Source organism: Adelges cooleyi, unplaced genomic scaffold, assembly GCF_023614345.1.
Source record: "Adelges cooleyi isolate 19-005CV unplaced genomic scaffold, UGA_ACOO_1.1 ACOO_flye_CR_arks_rails_tigmint_CR_PRNA_1, whole genome shotgun sequence".
Lineage (NCBI taxonomy): Eukaryota > Metazoa > Arthropoda > Insecta > Hemiptera > Adelgidae > Adelges > Adelges cooleyi.
The window spans coordinates 778,459-795,129 of NW_026095751.1; the positions used below are offsets into that span (position 1 = coordinate 778,459).

At 31.1% G+C, this 16,671-nt stretch overlaps 2 protein-coding genes across 2 annotated transcripts in view; both read right to left on the minus strand.

The window, feature by feature from the left end:
- Nucleotides 1-10,822, minus strand: part of LOC126833349 (uncharacterized) — a 62,126-nt gene extending 51,304 nt beyond the window's left edge. The window contains exons 1-11 of the mRNA XM_050564624.1: nucleotides 10,769-10,822; nucleotides 9,743-9,809; nucleotides 9,564-9,593; nucleotides 9,434-9,496; nucleotides 9,002-9,055; nucleotides 8,907-8,936; nucleotides 8,793-8,819; nucleotides 8,573-8,623; nucleotides 8,373-8,402; nucleotides 4,957-5,046; nucleotides 4,173-4,395 (exon numbers count right to left, since the gene is read on the minus strand). Of these exons, the coding sequence (XP_050420581.1) occupies nucleotides 4,173-4,395; nucleotides 4,957-5,046; nucleotides 8,373-8,402; nucleotides 8,573-8,623; nucleotides 8,793-8,819; nucleotides 8,907-8,936; nucleotides 9,002-9,055; nucleotides 9,434-9,496; nucleotides 9,564-9,593; nucleotides 9,743-9,803 (659 nt within the window). The 5' untranslated portion in view covers nucleotides 9,804-9,809; nucleotides 10,769-10,822. The remainder of the gene's footprint in view (nucleotides 1-4,172; nucleotides 4,396-4,956; nucleotides 5,047-8,372; nucleotides 8,403-8,572; nucleotides 8,624-8,792; nucleotides 8,820-8,906; nucleotides 8,937-9,001; nucleotides 9,056-9,433; nucleotides 9,497-9,563; nucleotides 9,594-9,742; nucleotides 9,810-10,768) is intronic.
- A 3,903-nt stretch (nucleotides 10,823-14,725) lies between these two features.
- LOC126835544 (craniofacial development protein 2-like) lies at nucleotides 14,726-15,992 on the minus strand. Its single transcript, XM_050568213.1, has 2 exons — nucleotides 15,984-15,992; nucleotides 14,726-15,694 (listed from the first exon to the last, which is right to left on the minus strand). Exons 1-2 carry the CDS (start codon nucleotides 15,990-15,992, stop codon nucleotides 14,726-14,728), a joined length of 978 nt encoding a protein of 325 aa, XP_050424170.1.
- Nucleotides 15,993-16,671: the final 679 nt, after the last annotated feature.

Below are 16,671 nucleotides of genomic sequence, written 5' to 3' on the forward strand. Positions count from 1 at the left end.
AGATTCACGCTTGATTGTTTAAATTTACTTATATAAGATATGTAATCTGGTTCGTGCTAGTTTTAATTTTTAATTTTATAATTTTTTAGCTCTATTTTTGTATAAAATATTTAATTATTTTATAACTGTTTTCAAGTTAAGATATATTTTAATAGTATTTAAAAGTCATGAATGATAGTACTTTATTTTATGACTAGATCAAACATCGTGAACATTTAACATCATGTTACTGCTCCTATACTATTATTAAAAAACACAATTTTTAAAATCTCCATAAAAGGTTATTGTTAAATAACAGGCAACAGCCGACCGCTAATGGCTATACACGTTAGTAATATTTAACTAATAAGTAATATATGTAGGTAAGATTTATTATTTTCTCCATCACAGTACCAGTATACGATTTATTTTAATTTAAATGTAAGAAAATCAATTTTTCTTTAGAAAATAACAAGAAATTAATATACAGGATGGGGCAGCAAAACGGCGATTTTCTAATGTATTTAAATGGGAAAACCCGTTTCACTATCCCACCCTTTACATTTTAAGGATCTATGAAAAGGTTTTTTTTAGTTGCATTTTCTTTTGTACATTGCCAATCTAGTAAAATAGAAGTTTAATATAGCTTTGAAATAATATAACCTGTGAAGTATAAATAGTTTGTGTGAGATTGCCCTAATGGAAGTATATAATACATAAATATTAATTTTATTGAGAATAAGCGATTATAATTTAAACTATGGAGTACAAACGATTGAAACATGAATCGTCGACTATTCCAACAAAATATAACAAGACATTGTATATGTGTTATTTGGTCCACTACGTTTTTGCAAAAAAAAAACCAGTACAGTGGGGTCGGAGCATAGTGAGGACGGAGCATAGTTGGGTCGGGCATAGTGGGGACGGGGAGGTCACAGGTTTACAGGAATTTTTAAATCTGAAAGTGATAAAATCACTTACGAAAAAACGCTCCGATGCAAATCGGTAGTTAGTATTTTCAAGCCAGTACAGTCCAAACCAAGCACAGTATAAACCAGCAAAGTTAGAAAGTTTTAAATTAAGGTTTTGTATTTACAAATGAGCATCAAAGCGTTTCTTTAAAGGCGATTTTATTCAATTTTATCACTTTTATTTATAATAACTCTTGTAGACCTGTGACCTCACCGTTTCCTCATTGCTTTGATTACATTATGCCAATACTCTACTGTACTAGTCCTCTCGGATAAAATCACTTTCAAATTAACGCTTTGATGCTTATTTGTAAATACAGAACCTTAATTTAAAATGTTTTTACTTTGCTGGTTATACTGTGCTTGGTTTGGACTGTACTGGCTTGAAAATACTAACTACCGATTTGCATCAAAGCGTTTTTTCGAAAGTGATTTTATCACTTTCAGATTTAAAAATTCCTGTTAAACCTGTGATCTCCCCGTCCCCACTATGCCCCGACCCCACTGTACTGGTTTTTTTTTTTGTTTTGCAAAAACGTAGTGGACCAAATAACACATATACAATGTCTTGTTATATTTTGTTGGAATAGTCGACGATTCATGTTTCAATCGTTTGTACTCCATAGTTTAAATTATAATCGCTTATTCTCAATAAAATTAATATTTATGTATTATATACTTCCATTAGAGCAATCTCACACAAACTATTTATACTTCATCGATTATATTATTTCGAAGCTATATTATACTTCTATTCTACTAGATTGACAATATACAAAATAAAATGCAACTAAAAAAACCTTTTCATAGATCCTTAAAATGTAAAGAGTGAGATAGTGAAACGGGTAGGTTCCCTAAACGGTTACCATTTAAATACATTAGAAAATCGCCGTTTTGCTGCCCCATCCTGTATAGTAATTTCTTGTTATTTTATAAAGAAAAATTGATTTTCTTACATTTAAATTAAATTAAATCGTATACTGGTACTGTGATGGAGAAAACAATACATTTTACATACATATATTACTTATTAATTAAATATTACTAACGTGTACAGCCACTAGCGGTCGGCTGTTGCCTGTTACTTAACAATAATCTTTTATGGAGATTTTAATAATAGTATAGAAGCAGTATCATGATGTAACCCCAAACTTTAAGTCAAAAGTGGTACTTGTGCACAAAACTTAATTGTATCATTCTGCATAGATATACATCAAACTGTTTTAATGTTTTGATAAATTGTTTTTAAAGATTTTAGGTGTTTTTGTTAAAATATACGAAATCTGCGAAAACACAGTTTCCCGGCAATTAAAAAAAAACTGTTTTGCCGAATTTTTTTCCCGGTTAATATGTTATGGATACATATGAGTTCCAATTACTGGCAAATTTTCAACCCAAAAGTTTTAAAATTACGGCTAAAAACCCTGAAAAACAAAAAAACTTGTATTCCCCCTTGGGGGGTGGGAAATGGGTATAGTTTAAGTTTGACACAACTGACGTGTGCGGGCATACCAAATAATTATTTCTTATACATTTCAACTCGATCCGACTCTTTTTCTCGAAATTATAGCCAGTAAAAGTTCTAACTTAAAAACTCGTATGGTTTTTTTTAACTGTAAAAAAAAAGTTTTTTTTTCACGATTCGTGTTAGCCCCTCTCCTCCCATGAATATTCGTGAAATTGATCATAAACAAAATCTCTTTAAATATATAGTAAAAATGTATAATAGGGTTTATTGATATTAGATTTAAAATTAGAAAGATAATAAAGTTGTTTTTGATACTTGATTGGCATAGCAACGGCCACCGACGGCCGGCTATCAACTTAGCAACCGTGAATAGGGTTGTTATTTTGGAGGAGGAGACATCTTTTGAGCAATCCGTCACCGAGAATCGATAGAGGCGGTAGGGTTACCTACTTGGAATAGTTTTGGGAACCTAGCACTACTCTAAGACCAATTTATCTACGAAAAATGGCTATGTTCTAGACTCCCTACCAAAAAAGTCAGCACTTTAATGTAGTGAGGTTATGTTAGGTAGTCAAAGTAATCATATCTCCATTGTGGCCAAATATACTATTTCTTTGGATCATTACCTCACTTCACTTCTACTTTTGTGAGCAACACTTCTCTTTTATTGTATTTCTTAACACTTACAATGTAATATCATTATTAAATGTACTCACTTTGTTACTGAGTTACGTGGTAGATGGGAAAGAGGAACTCAGAACAAAATAAAAAGGTTCAGATTCCCTCCCAAAAAAAATCAGCCAATTCAAGTAGTGAAATCTACGTTGCGGTCAAGTGCAATTAGCGCCTAGCGCTACTAGTCGGTCTGTGGTTGTAGGGGACCCCCTTTGGGGGGAACCACAAAAGCCAAGGTACGCCCAATGCGGTCAAGTCTGTTTTATGCCTCATTTAGAAAGGTCATTTAAAATGCGTTAGGATATTTATAATTAAAAGACGATTTTGTTGTCCTTTTTGTTTTAAATTACCGCACACTCATCCTTTTTGCTAAGAAACCCATAATTGTTTTTTAGTAGAACGTTGCAATCACACTGTAGATAAATTATCTACATCGGAGTCACTATAATAAATTTAATTGCTATGAGCACGTCTATTAATATTAAATGTTTTGAACAAATTATTGTATTTTATTAATTACTTCTCATACTGTGAACAACGTTTTTTTATGAAAAAAATAATATCTAAACAAATTACTAAGCAAAAAAACTTATTGTACCGTTTTTAGTGAACCGTGATAATAGTTTGTGCATAACAAATGGTTAGTTTATTTATGTTTTATGAACAGAGTAAATATATTAACATGGGTACAGTGAATATATTACGCAGAAAAGAATAGATCTTGAGAGAAAGATCTCACATCAGTGGTATGTAATATCTATGCACGTATTTTAATTAATTTTATTCGTATCGGATGTGCCGACGAGTTCATATTGTTTTCGTTAAATTAGGCAGAAAATAAATAATTTTTGTTTTTGAAAATGCTTTAAATCGATCCGTAAAATATGGTAAAAATATTAAGTATTTGTTTAAATCAACTCATAAGCAATATATGTCATTATAATCGTGAACTGTTTATTGTGAATTACATTAAATTGTAAATTAACAATTATAAGTGATAACATTAGTATATAAGTGCAAAATGTAAATATTATTTAAATAAAACAAAAAAAGTACATTTTCATTGTCAAAGAGTTACTCGTACTGGTTCTAGTTTGAGTGGAATCATACCGCCTGTGGTGATTTCGTGCCATTGGTTCCAAACTTTTCTAAATTCTCTGGTTCCTCGAGTACTTTCTATTTTACACGAACCACCAGAGACAACAACATTTCGTGAAAACCATGGAGGGGTATAGTTTTTTGCACTTAGAAAAATCGCAATGAAACGACACGTCGAACGTACACCAGGCAAATTGCTAACTAAAAAATAATAAAACAATCATCTACGTTACTTAAAAATAAAATTACAATAGAAAGTGCATGGCGTCTTTTTGAGCAGCTATTTTTATTATGTGTTAGTAGTGACTAGGTAGTATAAAAAAACAAAAAATGTTTTCTCTAGTTATCACTTATTATGTTCATTGTTCAATATTATCATTAGTTGCATCCTTGATATATTGTTATGAATTAACAACACATAATAAATAGTAGAAGTATTGACGTTAAAACGTAAAATAATTCCATTAATATTATTACAAAAAAATTACATTTTAGTAAAAGAATCTAATCAAGGTCTATAATATACAGATACGATTTGTGTTGTTTGGGTGTTCTGTAATTTGAATACAGTAAAAAAACAACTAAATTTGCATGTAAAAATGATATAAATACAGTGAAATATGAGATATTTATGTCTCTAAAGTATACGTTGGAATAATAATAATTTTTTGCTTTAACTGGTTATTGTGTACCTAAAATAATACTCCAGTAATTATAGTATATCATGATTACATTACACTCTTTTTTTACTCTTATATTTACCTATTAACCGGTTCCACATTCGTTTTAAAACTCCCAGAGTAACAGATCTTCTTTGTTCTGCTAGGTCTACCAAATGGTATGATGCAAAATCTGTGAATTTATTAAATGACCGTGTTCATATATATAGACACGGTGATCCACATATCGTGACCTACTCAATATCTCATAGGGTTTAATAAGACATTCATTTTTTTTTTCACATTGCTTTTTATACAATGTAATCTTAATTTTTCACAATTTTTTTTTGTTTTTACCCCCTACCAACTTTGATAGTTTTTTTGAAAGCCACTTTTGATAGTTATAAGAGTTTATAAGTTATGATTGGAGGGGAAGTGCGGTTTGGAAAATGCGCGCAAATAAAATAAATAATACACTCCACTTTTCTCCTGCCCTAAACTTGAAACATCAATTAATTGAAAAATAGCTATCTGAAACTGGTTATCGCTAGTCAACACTTTTACTTGTTTTACATGTAAAAAACCAGGTCATACATCTACTCACTGTAAATAATTCGCTAAATAAATCTATATACTAACGAAACCAAAGTAACTCAGAAACTCCCTAGAATACTACTTTCTCCCAATCAAATACACCAATCAACTAGACAGCAACCACATAGATCTTGATCAGCACACTACTCAGTCATAATCCAGATATTGAAAAAAAAACCCAAAATACGAGCGCACTAAATAATCCTTCAGTAGAAACTCTTTCACCCCAACAATCCAAAAGACCACCATCATCATCTAGCACCTCAAGTCACCAACCAAATAAAAATACAACCAATATAACACTAATGGCGTCATCCCCTAAAATTCTTCACTAAACCAAAAAATTAAAAAAAATTCTTCATTACAAAACTTCTGTCAAAGCATACACGACACATTAAAACTTGCATCGAAGTATTTTGAAAGAGGAAAAACCCAACCAATAAGCTACAATGAATTCAAAAATCTAATACAAGATCTCCAACAATGTACAGACCCAATTAATATTATACACAACTATTGTAATGATACAAAACAAATACTAAAAATTATAGATTATGTATATATAATATATAACAGATCGTAGCCTTAAATTTGCAAAAACGAAATATATCAAAAAAATTAAACCCAATTGAACACACAACCCGTCCATGTAGACTATACTACAGTCCTCACAAATAATGAACAACTTAATCCAATGGTTTCATTATTATGGTTCCACGATCTAAGGTATTTCAAAAGACTCATTAATATAAAAATATTAATAACACAAACCAACCCTGTCGTAATAAGTGTCCAAGATACCAGCTTAAACCACTCCAATTCATCTGAACCAACAGGATACATCAGGTCTCACAACATCCGTTCAAACCCCCGGAGAGCTAGCGGGGGAGTATCCGCACTTATTAAGTCTGATATTTACTGTGAAAAATTACAAACTTCATCGTCAATAGAAAATATATCCACTTTAATACACCTCTAACAAAAAATGTGTAATATTTATGCACCAGATAGCTCTCCCCTAAACTTTAAGAACCTTTGAACCTTAATAAGCCCACTTCCACCTCCTTTTATCATCCTAGAAGACTTCAATAGCTGCAACATCATTTGGGGTAGAAAATCTACCTAAACATGAGGTAAAACAGTAGAAAAAATACTCGAAGACGACAATTTATTCTTAACAACAATGAACCCACACTATTTAACGCAGGAAACGGCTCCTTTTCAGTCATAGATTTGACTATAGCCGGGTTTTGCTGAGCTGGGTATTATCTCAGCCTCAATCTAAAATGGAATATGATTAACTCATTAAGACAGTGGCCAAACAAAAACTAAATATGGAATCTGAACAACCGAAAGTTAAAACTATATAGATAATTGCCTAGGAAATATCCCAGTAAGCATCAATCCAGATTATATCAATGAAACTATCAACACACTTACATTATCTTCAATGAAGCCGCTGAAATTTCAGTTAGATATGAAAAACACTTTATCAGACCAAAAACAGTACCTTGGTGGAATAATGTCTGTGCAGTAGCAATAAAAGGACTCCAAGGCAGAAAAAGCCAAAGTTCTGGACCAGATGGTGTACCATTTATTTTCTTACAAAAACATTCACTGCTCAGCACATCACAAACCCTACTAAACATATATCACACAATCCGGTCATCAGGTAACTTACCTTCCAGCTGGAAAACAGCTATAACTATTCCAAACCCAAACCAAATAAAGACAAGTCTGAGCCCGAACATTGTCATCCAGTATTATGCACAATGAGTAAAACACTTGGAAAATAGTTGACACTAGAATCAGATGGTTCTTAGAGTCAAACAAACTCTTAGCTAGAGAACACAGTAGTTTTAGAAAACACCGTACGATAAAAGACACCGCTAACTATTACAACGTTTCATAAAATCTCAGTCCAGCTTCCAATAATAGAGACTATTTGCATAAAAACATCAAACTATCCACACTGGAAAATAGACCTTCAATCAAGAGGCAATACAAAATTAACAGAGTTTAAAAAACCAAATACAGATCAGGAAACTTCTCTAAACAAGGTTTATAACATCATTCAAACCTAATTTCTTGAAATCAACAGATCTATACTGATGCATCACAATCCGAAACCGGAGTAGGAATAGCCATTGTTAATAACGAAAATATAAGTCAATATAAAATGAACAATTTCATTAACTTCTTTTCAGCGGAGGCCCTAGCTATATGTAACTGCACTAGCATTCTCAATAAACTTTAACAAAACAATCGTCATTAGTGACTCTCTCAGTGTTTTGGATACAGTCAAAAACATCAAATCAAACAAATACAATCCTCTATCTTTTCTCAATTAACTCAAATTATCTTACTTTGGGTACCCTCTTATACTAACATCTCACAAAATGAAACAACAGATAAAGCAGCAAAAGAATCATCAATAAAAACACATATACCACTGATTTTTAATGTTTCATACAATGACCTAAAAACACTAATAAACGAGCTATGTGCAAACAAATGACAAAACAATTGGGATAACATAGGAATTAATAAACTGAAATCATGTGAAACATAAAAAAAAATGTAACGGAACCCCTCATATTTCGAGAAGAGAATCCGTATGTCTAACAAGACTTCGAATTTGCCACTCAAACCACACTTCACATAGATTCCAACTATTTGGGATCGGTTACCTTTTTCCTAAACCTGCACTCAAAATTATACCCACAACATATACCAGTAGTTCTCATCACATTCTCAATTGCACTCGGCCAAATTTGTTCATTTTCATTTCCAATACACTAATTTATTATTGTATTTTCCTATTTCTTACGGACCGAAGCTACATGATCGACTTTTGGTAATACAAATTTATATTCTAAAAAAGTCTTTAAGGCTAATAAAAATTATCAAAAAGTTCGTAATTACTTCGGTCAGGAATATCAGGAAAAATAACCTCTGTAACAAATATATCAATAGTCAATTTGTTACACAGTCAATAAAAATAATTTTTATACATTAACTATACAGTTACTCTTAAACTATGATTAATTAATACAAAATTTAGTATTTATATGAAATTATTTCTAAAAACAACGTTTCAATTTATGTTTAGATTTTATATTTACGTGTGTGATCACGTATTTGGGATCGTAGCGCGTCCTGGATTTCCTCGCAATCTGTAAATTTACATAAAATAAATTGTAATTATTTATTTCTTGTGATGCAAACCAATATAAATAAATGTATGCATATTATATTAATATTATGATTAGCCTCTATAATATGTATAGAATAAAATTAATTTGTGTAAACTATTGTAAATATGGTATATAAATTTGTAGTTACTAGTCCAGCTTCTATTATAGATAAAGTCTGAAAATAAAACAAAAACATTGCGTACTCAACGAATATCAAACAAATGTATGGAATTAATTCTATTATATTCTTTTAAAATATTACCAGGTACAGCGAACATATTATTCATAAAATCTAAAATTAACATAACATAAATTAATGTTATGTAAATACCTAAAAATGTAATGTATTATAAATACCTAAACTAAAATTAGGATTATCAACAATTTTTTCAATCACATACTCCAATGCGTCTGAAATAAAAAAAAATGTTTAAACAAACCCTAAATAAATTTACAAATTATCAGAGTAAACACATGCTTACAACATATATTTTGTATTGACAATTTACCCAACCGCTACTCCCCCTATTAGATTGAGTAGTCACTGCCTAAGGCCAAGTGTACTAAATTATAAAAACCTCTATACTACTATTAAATATAATTATAAATTATATGATATTTATATATTTAACAAGTCAGACAGTGTTTAGAAAATTGATTCTGTATACTTCGTCCACCTTTCTAAACTGGTTTTAGAAACAATAATTTTTAATTTATAAATAGCTCGACCGTCAGCCAAACATAACAAAACAAAAATGTATTAGTGAATTAGTTTTAAATATATATTACTTTCCACCAAACCAGTTTGTCCGTTAATGACAGTCATTCCATTAGCACAGTGTAAGTGGTAAGCTGTAATGCATAATTAAAAAAAATATTTATAAAAACGTTATTTTTATAAAATAAAAATTCTACTGACTTGTAATGGAGACGGATCTTTTATAATCCGCTGAAAAAAAAAAGAAATATTAATTTTTTTTTTAATTATTCTACTACCGTAAGTAGGTAAGTACTGAATAAAAATAATAATGGAAAATACTGAATTTCTGTAATTTGGTATCTAAATTAAATACATAAGCGTGAAAACAAAATAGTTACTTAACACATCTGTTGAAACAACTACAATGACACATGATACTATAAACCAAAAGATTTTCATTTTTATCTGTAAAAAATAATAAATTTAAGGATAGTATTAGCTATTTGAATCTATGTTTTGGTAAAAAAAAAAATATAAGTAAACGTCGTTAATTGACACTTAAAAAAATATGAGAAAGTGCTTTAAGTTTTTGAGTAGGACTGAGTAATTGTTTTTACCACACTCTTAAATAAATATATGGTATAATAAACTGTAATTACCACTCATTTTTTTAACATTAATTTGTTAAATTATAACTTTTATGATTTTATTTTAACTTTATACATTATTAAAAATTAAAAAATTAAAAAATTTCGACATAATATTTATTTAAATGGGTGAGTTAGTCGTTTTGCTGCAGAGCATCAGCAACCTTTTCGGCCCCACAGTGCTCCATTCTTTATTTTAAAGCATAGAGGGGACGGAGATGTCATAGGTCTAGTGTCTACAGAAATTATTATTAATACAAGTGATAAATTGCTTTTGTATAAACGCTTTGATGCTGATTTTTAAACACTACATCTCACTTTAATTCTTACTTTCTGTGTTGGTTTATGCCGGAGTTGGTTTGGACTTAACTAGTTTGAAAATACTAACTTCTGATTCGCATTGACGCGTTTATTCGAAAATGATTTTATCACTTTCAGTTGTAATAATTGCTGTAAACCTGTAACCTCCCCGTGCCCACTATGCCCCGACCTCATTGTACTGGCTTTTTAGTTACTTAAATGAAATTAACTCAATCCGCAAAAATAGGAGTTCTGTTAAAATCATTTTTATATAATAAAAATAACGATGAAAATAATTCGTCTATATTTTAAACATGTTAATGCTTATTATCATAGCAGTACGTAATATATTTATTCTTTAAAATTTTATTAAAATACCTATTTGTACTATAATGACTATGGTTTAACGATTAAATTGTACCGCTATTCTTAACCCAAAAACTAAATCTAATAAAAAGGTATTGAAGGCATACTTACAATGCGTGTTATTAGGTCGAACGGTACAGAAAAACTAAACGTACTATGCAGAGTTGTCCATGAAAATGTATTAACTTCAAGCAGGATTGTTTTGTTCGGTATGTTTTCTTATTTACATTACTCTGACGTAGTTTGAACTTCTGTTTTTGTGAACATTTAGTTGCAAAAACATGTGTTTGTTAAAATGCCAAGAGTACCTAGCTACAAGAAACGATTGCAGAACATATTAAAAACCGTTTTACAGAAAACATTACTATATTCTAATATAGACGACAAGTTTTGTTCACGATTCGTATTAGTTGCCCTTCCACCACAAATCATAAATATTGTTACACTCCAAAAATCTTTTATATGTTAAACTATTCAGGGGGGAAACCAAATTATTTTGTAATTAAAAATATGTGCTAAAGAAATGACTTACACACGTATATCTTGTTTTCTAGTTGACTATTAGCTATTGTGTAAACAGAATATTTAACTATAATTAAAAGATTCTAAATGTTTTTTGAATAACTTAAAGTCCTTGAGTTTTATCATAAACTATTTTAAGTATAGTATATTAATACTACTTGTATTTTACATATTAGCTTAAATTTCTACAAAATACGATTGCAGAACATACAAAAAACGTTTTTACAGAAAATATTATTTTATTCTGATATAGACGACAAGTTTTGTTCACGATTCGTGTTAGTTGACCTCCAACCACAAATACGTTCCTGAAATTGATCTTGAACAAAATTATTTTTAAAAATATTGTAAGAATGTATACTATTGTTTATCGATATTAGATTTATAACTAGAAAGATAGTAATTAATATAATCTTATGTCCTCAACATTAATGGGAACGGAAAGCGCTACTAGTTAATGGGGCAAGGGATGGTAGGCATTATTTAACGAATATTGTTCTAGTAAACATTTTAAATATGCCGACTAATTTTCTAAATTTCGCCTATAAACTGTGTTATTGTAAAACCTATAAGCAAATCTTATTTTTATAGGTCTTGAAAAAATCCATAAAGTCACTTAAGCACTATAAACATGGATCATTACAATTTTGTTTTTAAGATGGTTATTAAGACGTGTTATGCAGAGTTCCCATGCAAATTGTTTAACTTCAAGCGGAATTGTTTTGTTCGATATGTTTACTTATTCACATTACTCTGACGTAGTTTAAACTTCTGTTGTTGTAAACATATATTTGCCAAAAAAATGTTTTTCTTATATTAATACAAAGAGTACCTGACCACAAGATATAATTGTAGAAAATATTAAGAACATATTGAAAGGAATAAAATTCAATAAACTTAAACCTCAACATTGCTACTATTAGATTTTAAGGACTAGTTCTTGTTTAATATTTTTTGTAGTCCTCCTCCCCACATTTGGGAAAATGATTCTTAACAAACTTCTCTCCAATTGTAGATTTATAATTAGAAAGCTAGTAAATATGATTTTACGTCCACACCATTAAGGGGAATAGAAAGACATTTTAAATTTGTCGACTAATTTTAAGAAGAAAAGTTATACATTTTTTTTATATAAAACTTTTATATTTTTTTTTCTTTGACTTATGACTCTGATTATGTTTGATAAAAATTGTTGAGTTCTTAATAGTATTTTTCTGGGGTGTCAGTTCTAAAAGAAAGATTTCAATTTTTTTTCCGTGTTAAGTTTACCATTTTTTCTATACCCCCTAAAAAGGACCGTTTTTTTTATTAACCTTTTAGAAATTTCGTTAGACTTATTGAATAAATATAAACACTAATAATAAAATGTTGGAAACGAAGATAATATTTAATCGGCCTTTTGGTCCCATAGAAAAGATGTTATACTAACTAAAAATATGATTACTGTGGGGTTGGCGGAGCATAATGAAATGTATAGTGAGCACAAGAAAGTCGTCAATTTAACCGTTTTCAAAGTATTATTACTTCTTCTTCTTCTTCTTCCTCAGCTTATCGGCCCATTAAGTGCCATCGCTGCCATCACAAAACCTCTCCATTTCTCTCTATCGTATGCGTCGTCAAAAGATGACTCTTCTTCTATGTTTTTGATATCTTGAGCTATAACATCCACCCATCGGGTCCTTGTTCTTCCTAATGGACGTTTTTTTATTTATTTTGTTAACTAAGACTTCTTTTATTACTTGTCCATCCGCTCTCTAAACATGGCCGAACCATTCTAGTCGTTTGCTTTTTATGTATGAAATAATATTTGGCCTGTTATATAACTCCTGTAGTTCTTGATTTTTCCTTCTTTCGTAAGTTTGTGTTTCTGCATTGAATTTCGGGCCGTATAAATTTCTCAGTACTTTTCTTTCGAAGGTCATTAGTCGTCTGCTGTCTCCTTTGGTCAGTGACCATGTTTCACTCGCGTATGTGATTATTGGTCGTAGATAGCTATGATACAGTAGTGTCTTTGAGTTATGTGACAGCAGTTTTGATTTAAGGAGTCTCCTTATGCTATAGTAGCATTGATTGCCGCATGCTATTCGATCATTGATTTCTTCATGCATGTCGTTGTTGCTATTTATGTTAACACCTAGGTACTTAAATACCTCCACTTTCTTGAAACTATTGTCATCTACTGTTATGTGGTCTATGTTTGGACTTCTTCTTGTTACCATTAAGTATTTCGTCATTTCCTCATTTACACACAGCCCTATGGTTTTACTTGCTTTCAAGAGTTTGGACGCAGTATTTATGACTTCATCTCTAGTTTCTCCCATTACTACAATGTCATCTGCGTATGCCAATATTACTCGTTCCCCACATATTTCCATTTTTCGACCGTCCCATACTTCTCTAATTGCTTTTTCTAATGCTAGATTAAACAAGGTGGGTGATAGAGCATCACCTTGTCTGAGGCCTGATTTTACCTCAAAGGTTTTAGACATTTCTTGCAGGAAACGAACTCTGCACACAGTTCCATTGTTACATCCTTTTATAAGACTTACGTACTTTTTAGGAATGCCTAGTACTTTCAGTGCTTCCCATAGTTTGTCCCTATCAATGCTATCATAAGCTTGCTTATAGTCTATAAATATAAAGTGCAGTTCTTTATCAAATTCATAAAACTTAGCCATTATCTGTCTCAGTGTAAAAATATGGTCCAATGTCGATTTACCTTTTCTAAAGCCGCTTTGATATTCCCCGACTATTTAGTTTACATATGGGTTAATCCTTTCTAATATTAATGACGTATACACTTTGTAACACGTGTCTAAGAGAGATATACCTCTGTAGTTCTTTGTTTTGGTCGGATCCCCCTTTTTTAATATAGGACATATTACTGCAGTATTCCAGTAGTTCTGGAAGGGTTTCTGTATCCCATATAATTGAAATCATCTCCATAATTTCTCTTCTTATTTTAGCACCCCCTTTTTTCAGTAACTCGGCCACTATATTGTTTTCTCCGGGTGCTTTATTGTTCTTAAGCTTATTGATTATATTGTCGATTTCTTCTTGTTTAGGTTTTTCTATCTTCGGTTCTGCTGTATAGTAATAGACAGTTTCGTTGTCTTCCTCTACAACTGGTTGATTTAAGAGCTGATTAAAGTATTCTTTGAAATGGCTCACTATATTCTTCTCTTCTGTGATTAGGTTTCCAAAATCATCTGAAAGTATTCTTGTCTGTGGTTTGAAACCAGCTTTGATACTTCCGCTTTCATTGAAAAACTTTCTAGCATTGAATCTACTCCTTTCAATCTCCTCTATCTTTTTCTTTTCATGTAACCGTTTCTCTCTCCTCAAAATTCTGTTTGTCTGCCTACTTTGTTCTTTGAAAATATCAATATTTTCCTGTGAGGAATTTTGTAACATTATTTTTCTCAGTTCATTTCTCTTGGTTACGGCATCACTACATAAATCATTGAACCAGTCTTTTTTTCGCTGCTTTTTCTCCATTCCTAAGACTTGATTTGCACTGTTAGTCATTACGTGTTTTATTTGTGTCTATCTACTGTTTACACAAACGTTCATGTCATTCGTCTTTTCTATGTGACTATTAGTCATTTCTAGGTTTTGTTGTAGATGTTCGGCGTACTTTCTACTTATTTCGATATTTTCTAACATTTGTACGTTAAATCTTTCTCTGGCTTTTTTCGATGCCATTTTCCATTTCACTGACAGTCTTAGAATGAACTTTGCATACAGTAGGTAGTGGTCGGTATCTGCATTGGCTCCTCTATACGATCTCACCTTCTGAATGCAGCTACCGTGTCTTTTGTTTATTAGTATGTGGTCTATTTGATTTTGCGTCCTACCATCAGGTGACTTCCATGTATGCTTGTGTATGCCTTTTCGGGGAAAATATGTGCTACTAATTATAAGGTCTTTCGAAGAAGCAAAATTGACCAGTCTGGTTCCGTTGTTATTACTGATGTTATGTAAGCTGTCTGGTCCTATTGTTGGTCTAAACCTATTTTCTTTTCCAACTTTCGCATTGAAATCCCCTACTACCATCTTTACACAATGTAACGGTAAACTATCATATACTCGTTCCAGGTCTTCATAGAAATTGTCTTTAATGTCTTCATTTTTATCTTCCGTTGGTGCGTAGCAGTTTATAATGACTAGGTCAAATAGCCTACCTGCTATTCGGATGTAGCAAATCCGATCTGAGACTGCTGAAAAATGTTTTATGCATGGTAGTACTTTGTCCTGTACCATAAAACCCACTCCATTTTCATGTTTTCCATTTTCAGATCCGCTATAGAAAAGAGTTATATTTTCTTTTTTGATATTCCCGTTACCAGTCCACCTGATCTCTTGTATAGCTAATACGTCCAGTTTATACTTGTTTTGCTCTTCGAGTACATATTTTAGAGCTCCAGGTTTATTTAAAGTTCTTATGTTCCAAGTTCCCAAATTTAGTCCGTTTTCCGATTCCAGTTGTTTTCCATGATTGATCCAGTTCCGAGGCTTATTACAAAGTATTATTACAAAAGGAAATATGTAGTAAAATCTTTTTTGAACAAAATGCTTCGATGCAAATGTATGGGTGGTACAAAAATTGTATTTTTATTCATACATTAAAAAGTTATACTCATTTGAAATTTATGAAAATTTGAAAATTTCTCTCCGCGTTTATTGTGTCAGCCATTGAAACGTTTTTTTAAATCACAATTCTTCATCTTTACATTTTACCAAAGCTTTTTTTTACTGATTAAATGAATACATACAATATAAAAATTATTGATATTGGACTAACCACACTCATATAGACATATTTTGTAGGGAGTTTGTAGACTTTGAACACAGAATAGATAATATTCTTTATTGAGGGATAATTTCAACAAACAGAACATTTCCGCAAAAGAACGGCGACAATCACATTTTAGCTTCGATGCAAAGCGATAAGGTATTGGTTTTACTCTGATGTATGTTTTTTTTTTATCTGTATACACTGTAACTTCTTTAATACTGGACCAATTCCTTCGAATAGCAACTCTATAAATCGCAATTTTCATCTAGTTGGTACTTTGGGGGGGTAAAAGTTGAAAAAGTTTAACTCTTCACAGGCGAAAGTTGAAAAAACAAAAAAAAAACCGTACGAGTTTTTAAGTTAGAACTTTTACTGGCTATAGCTTCGAGAAAAACAGTCGGATCGAGTTGAAATTTATAAGAAATATTTATTTAGTATGCCCGCGCACGTCAGTTATATCAAATTTGAATTTAACCCAATGCCCACCCCCCTAGGGGGGGTACAGGTTTTTTTGTTTTTCGCGGTTTTTAGCCGTAATTTTAAGACCTTTGGGTTGAAAATTTGCCAGTAGTTGGAACTCATATGTATCCATAACATATTAAACGGAAAAATAATTCGGCACTACAGTTTTTTTTTAATAGCCGGAAAACTGTGTTTTCGCAGATTGCGTATATTTTAACAAAAAACACTTAAA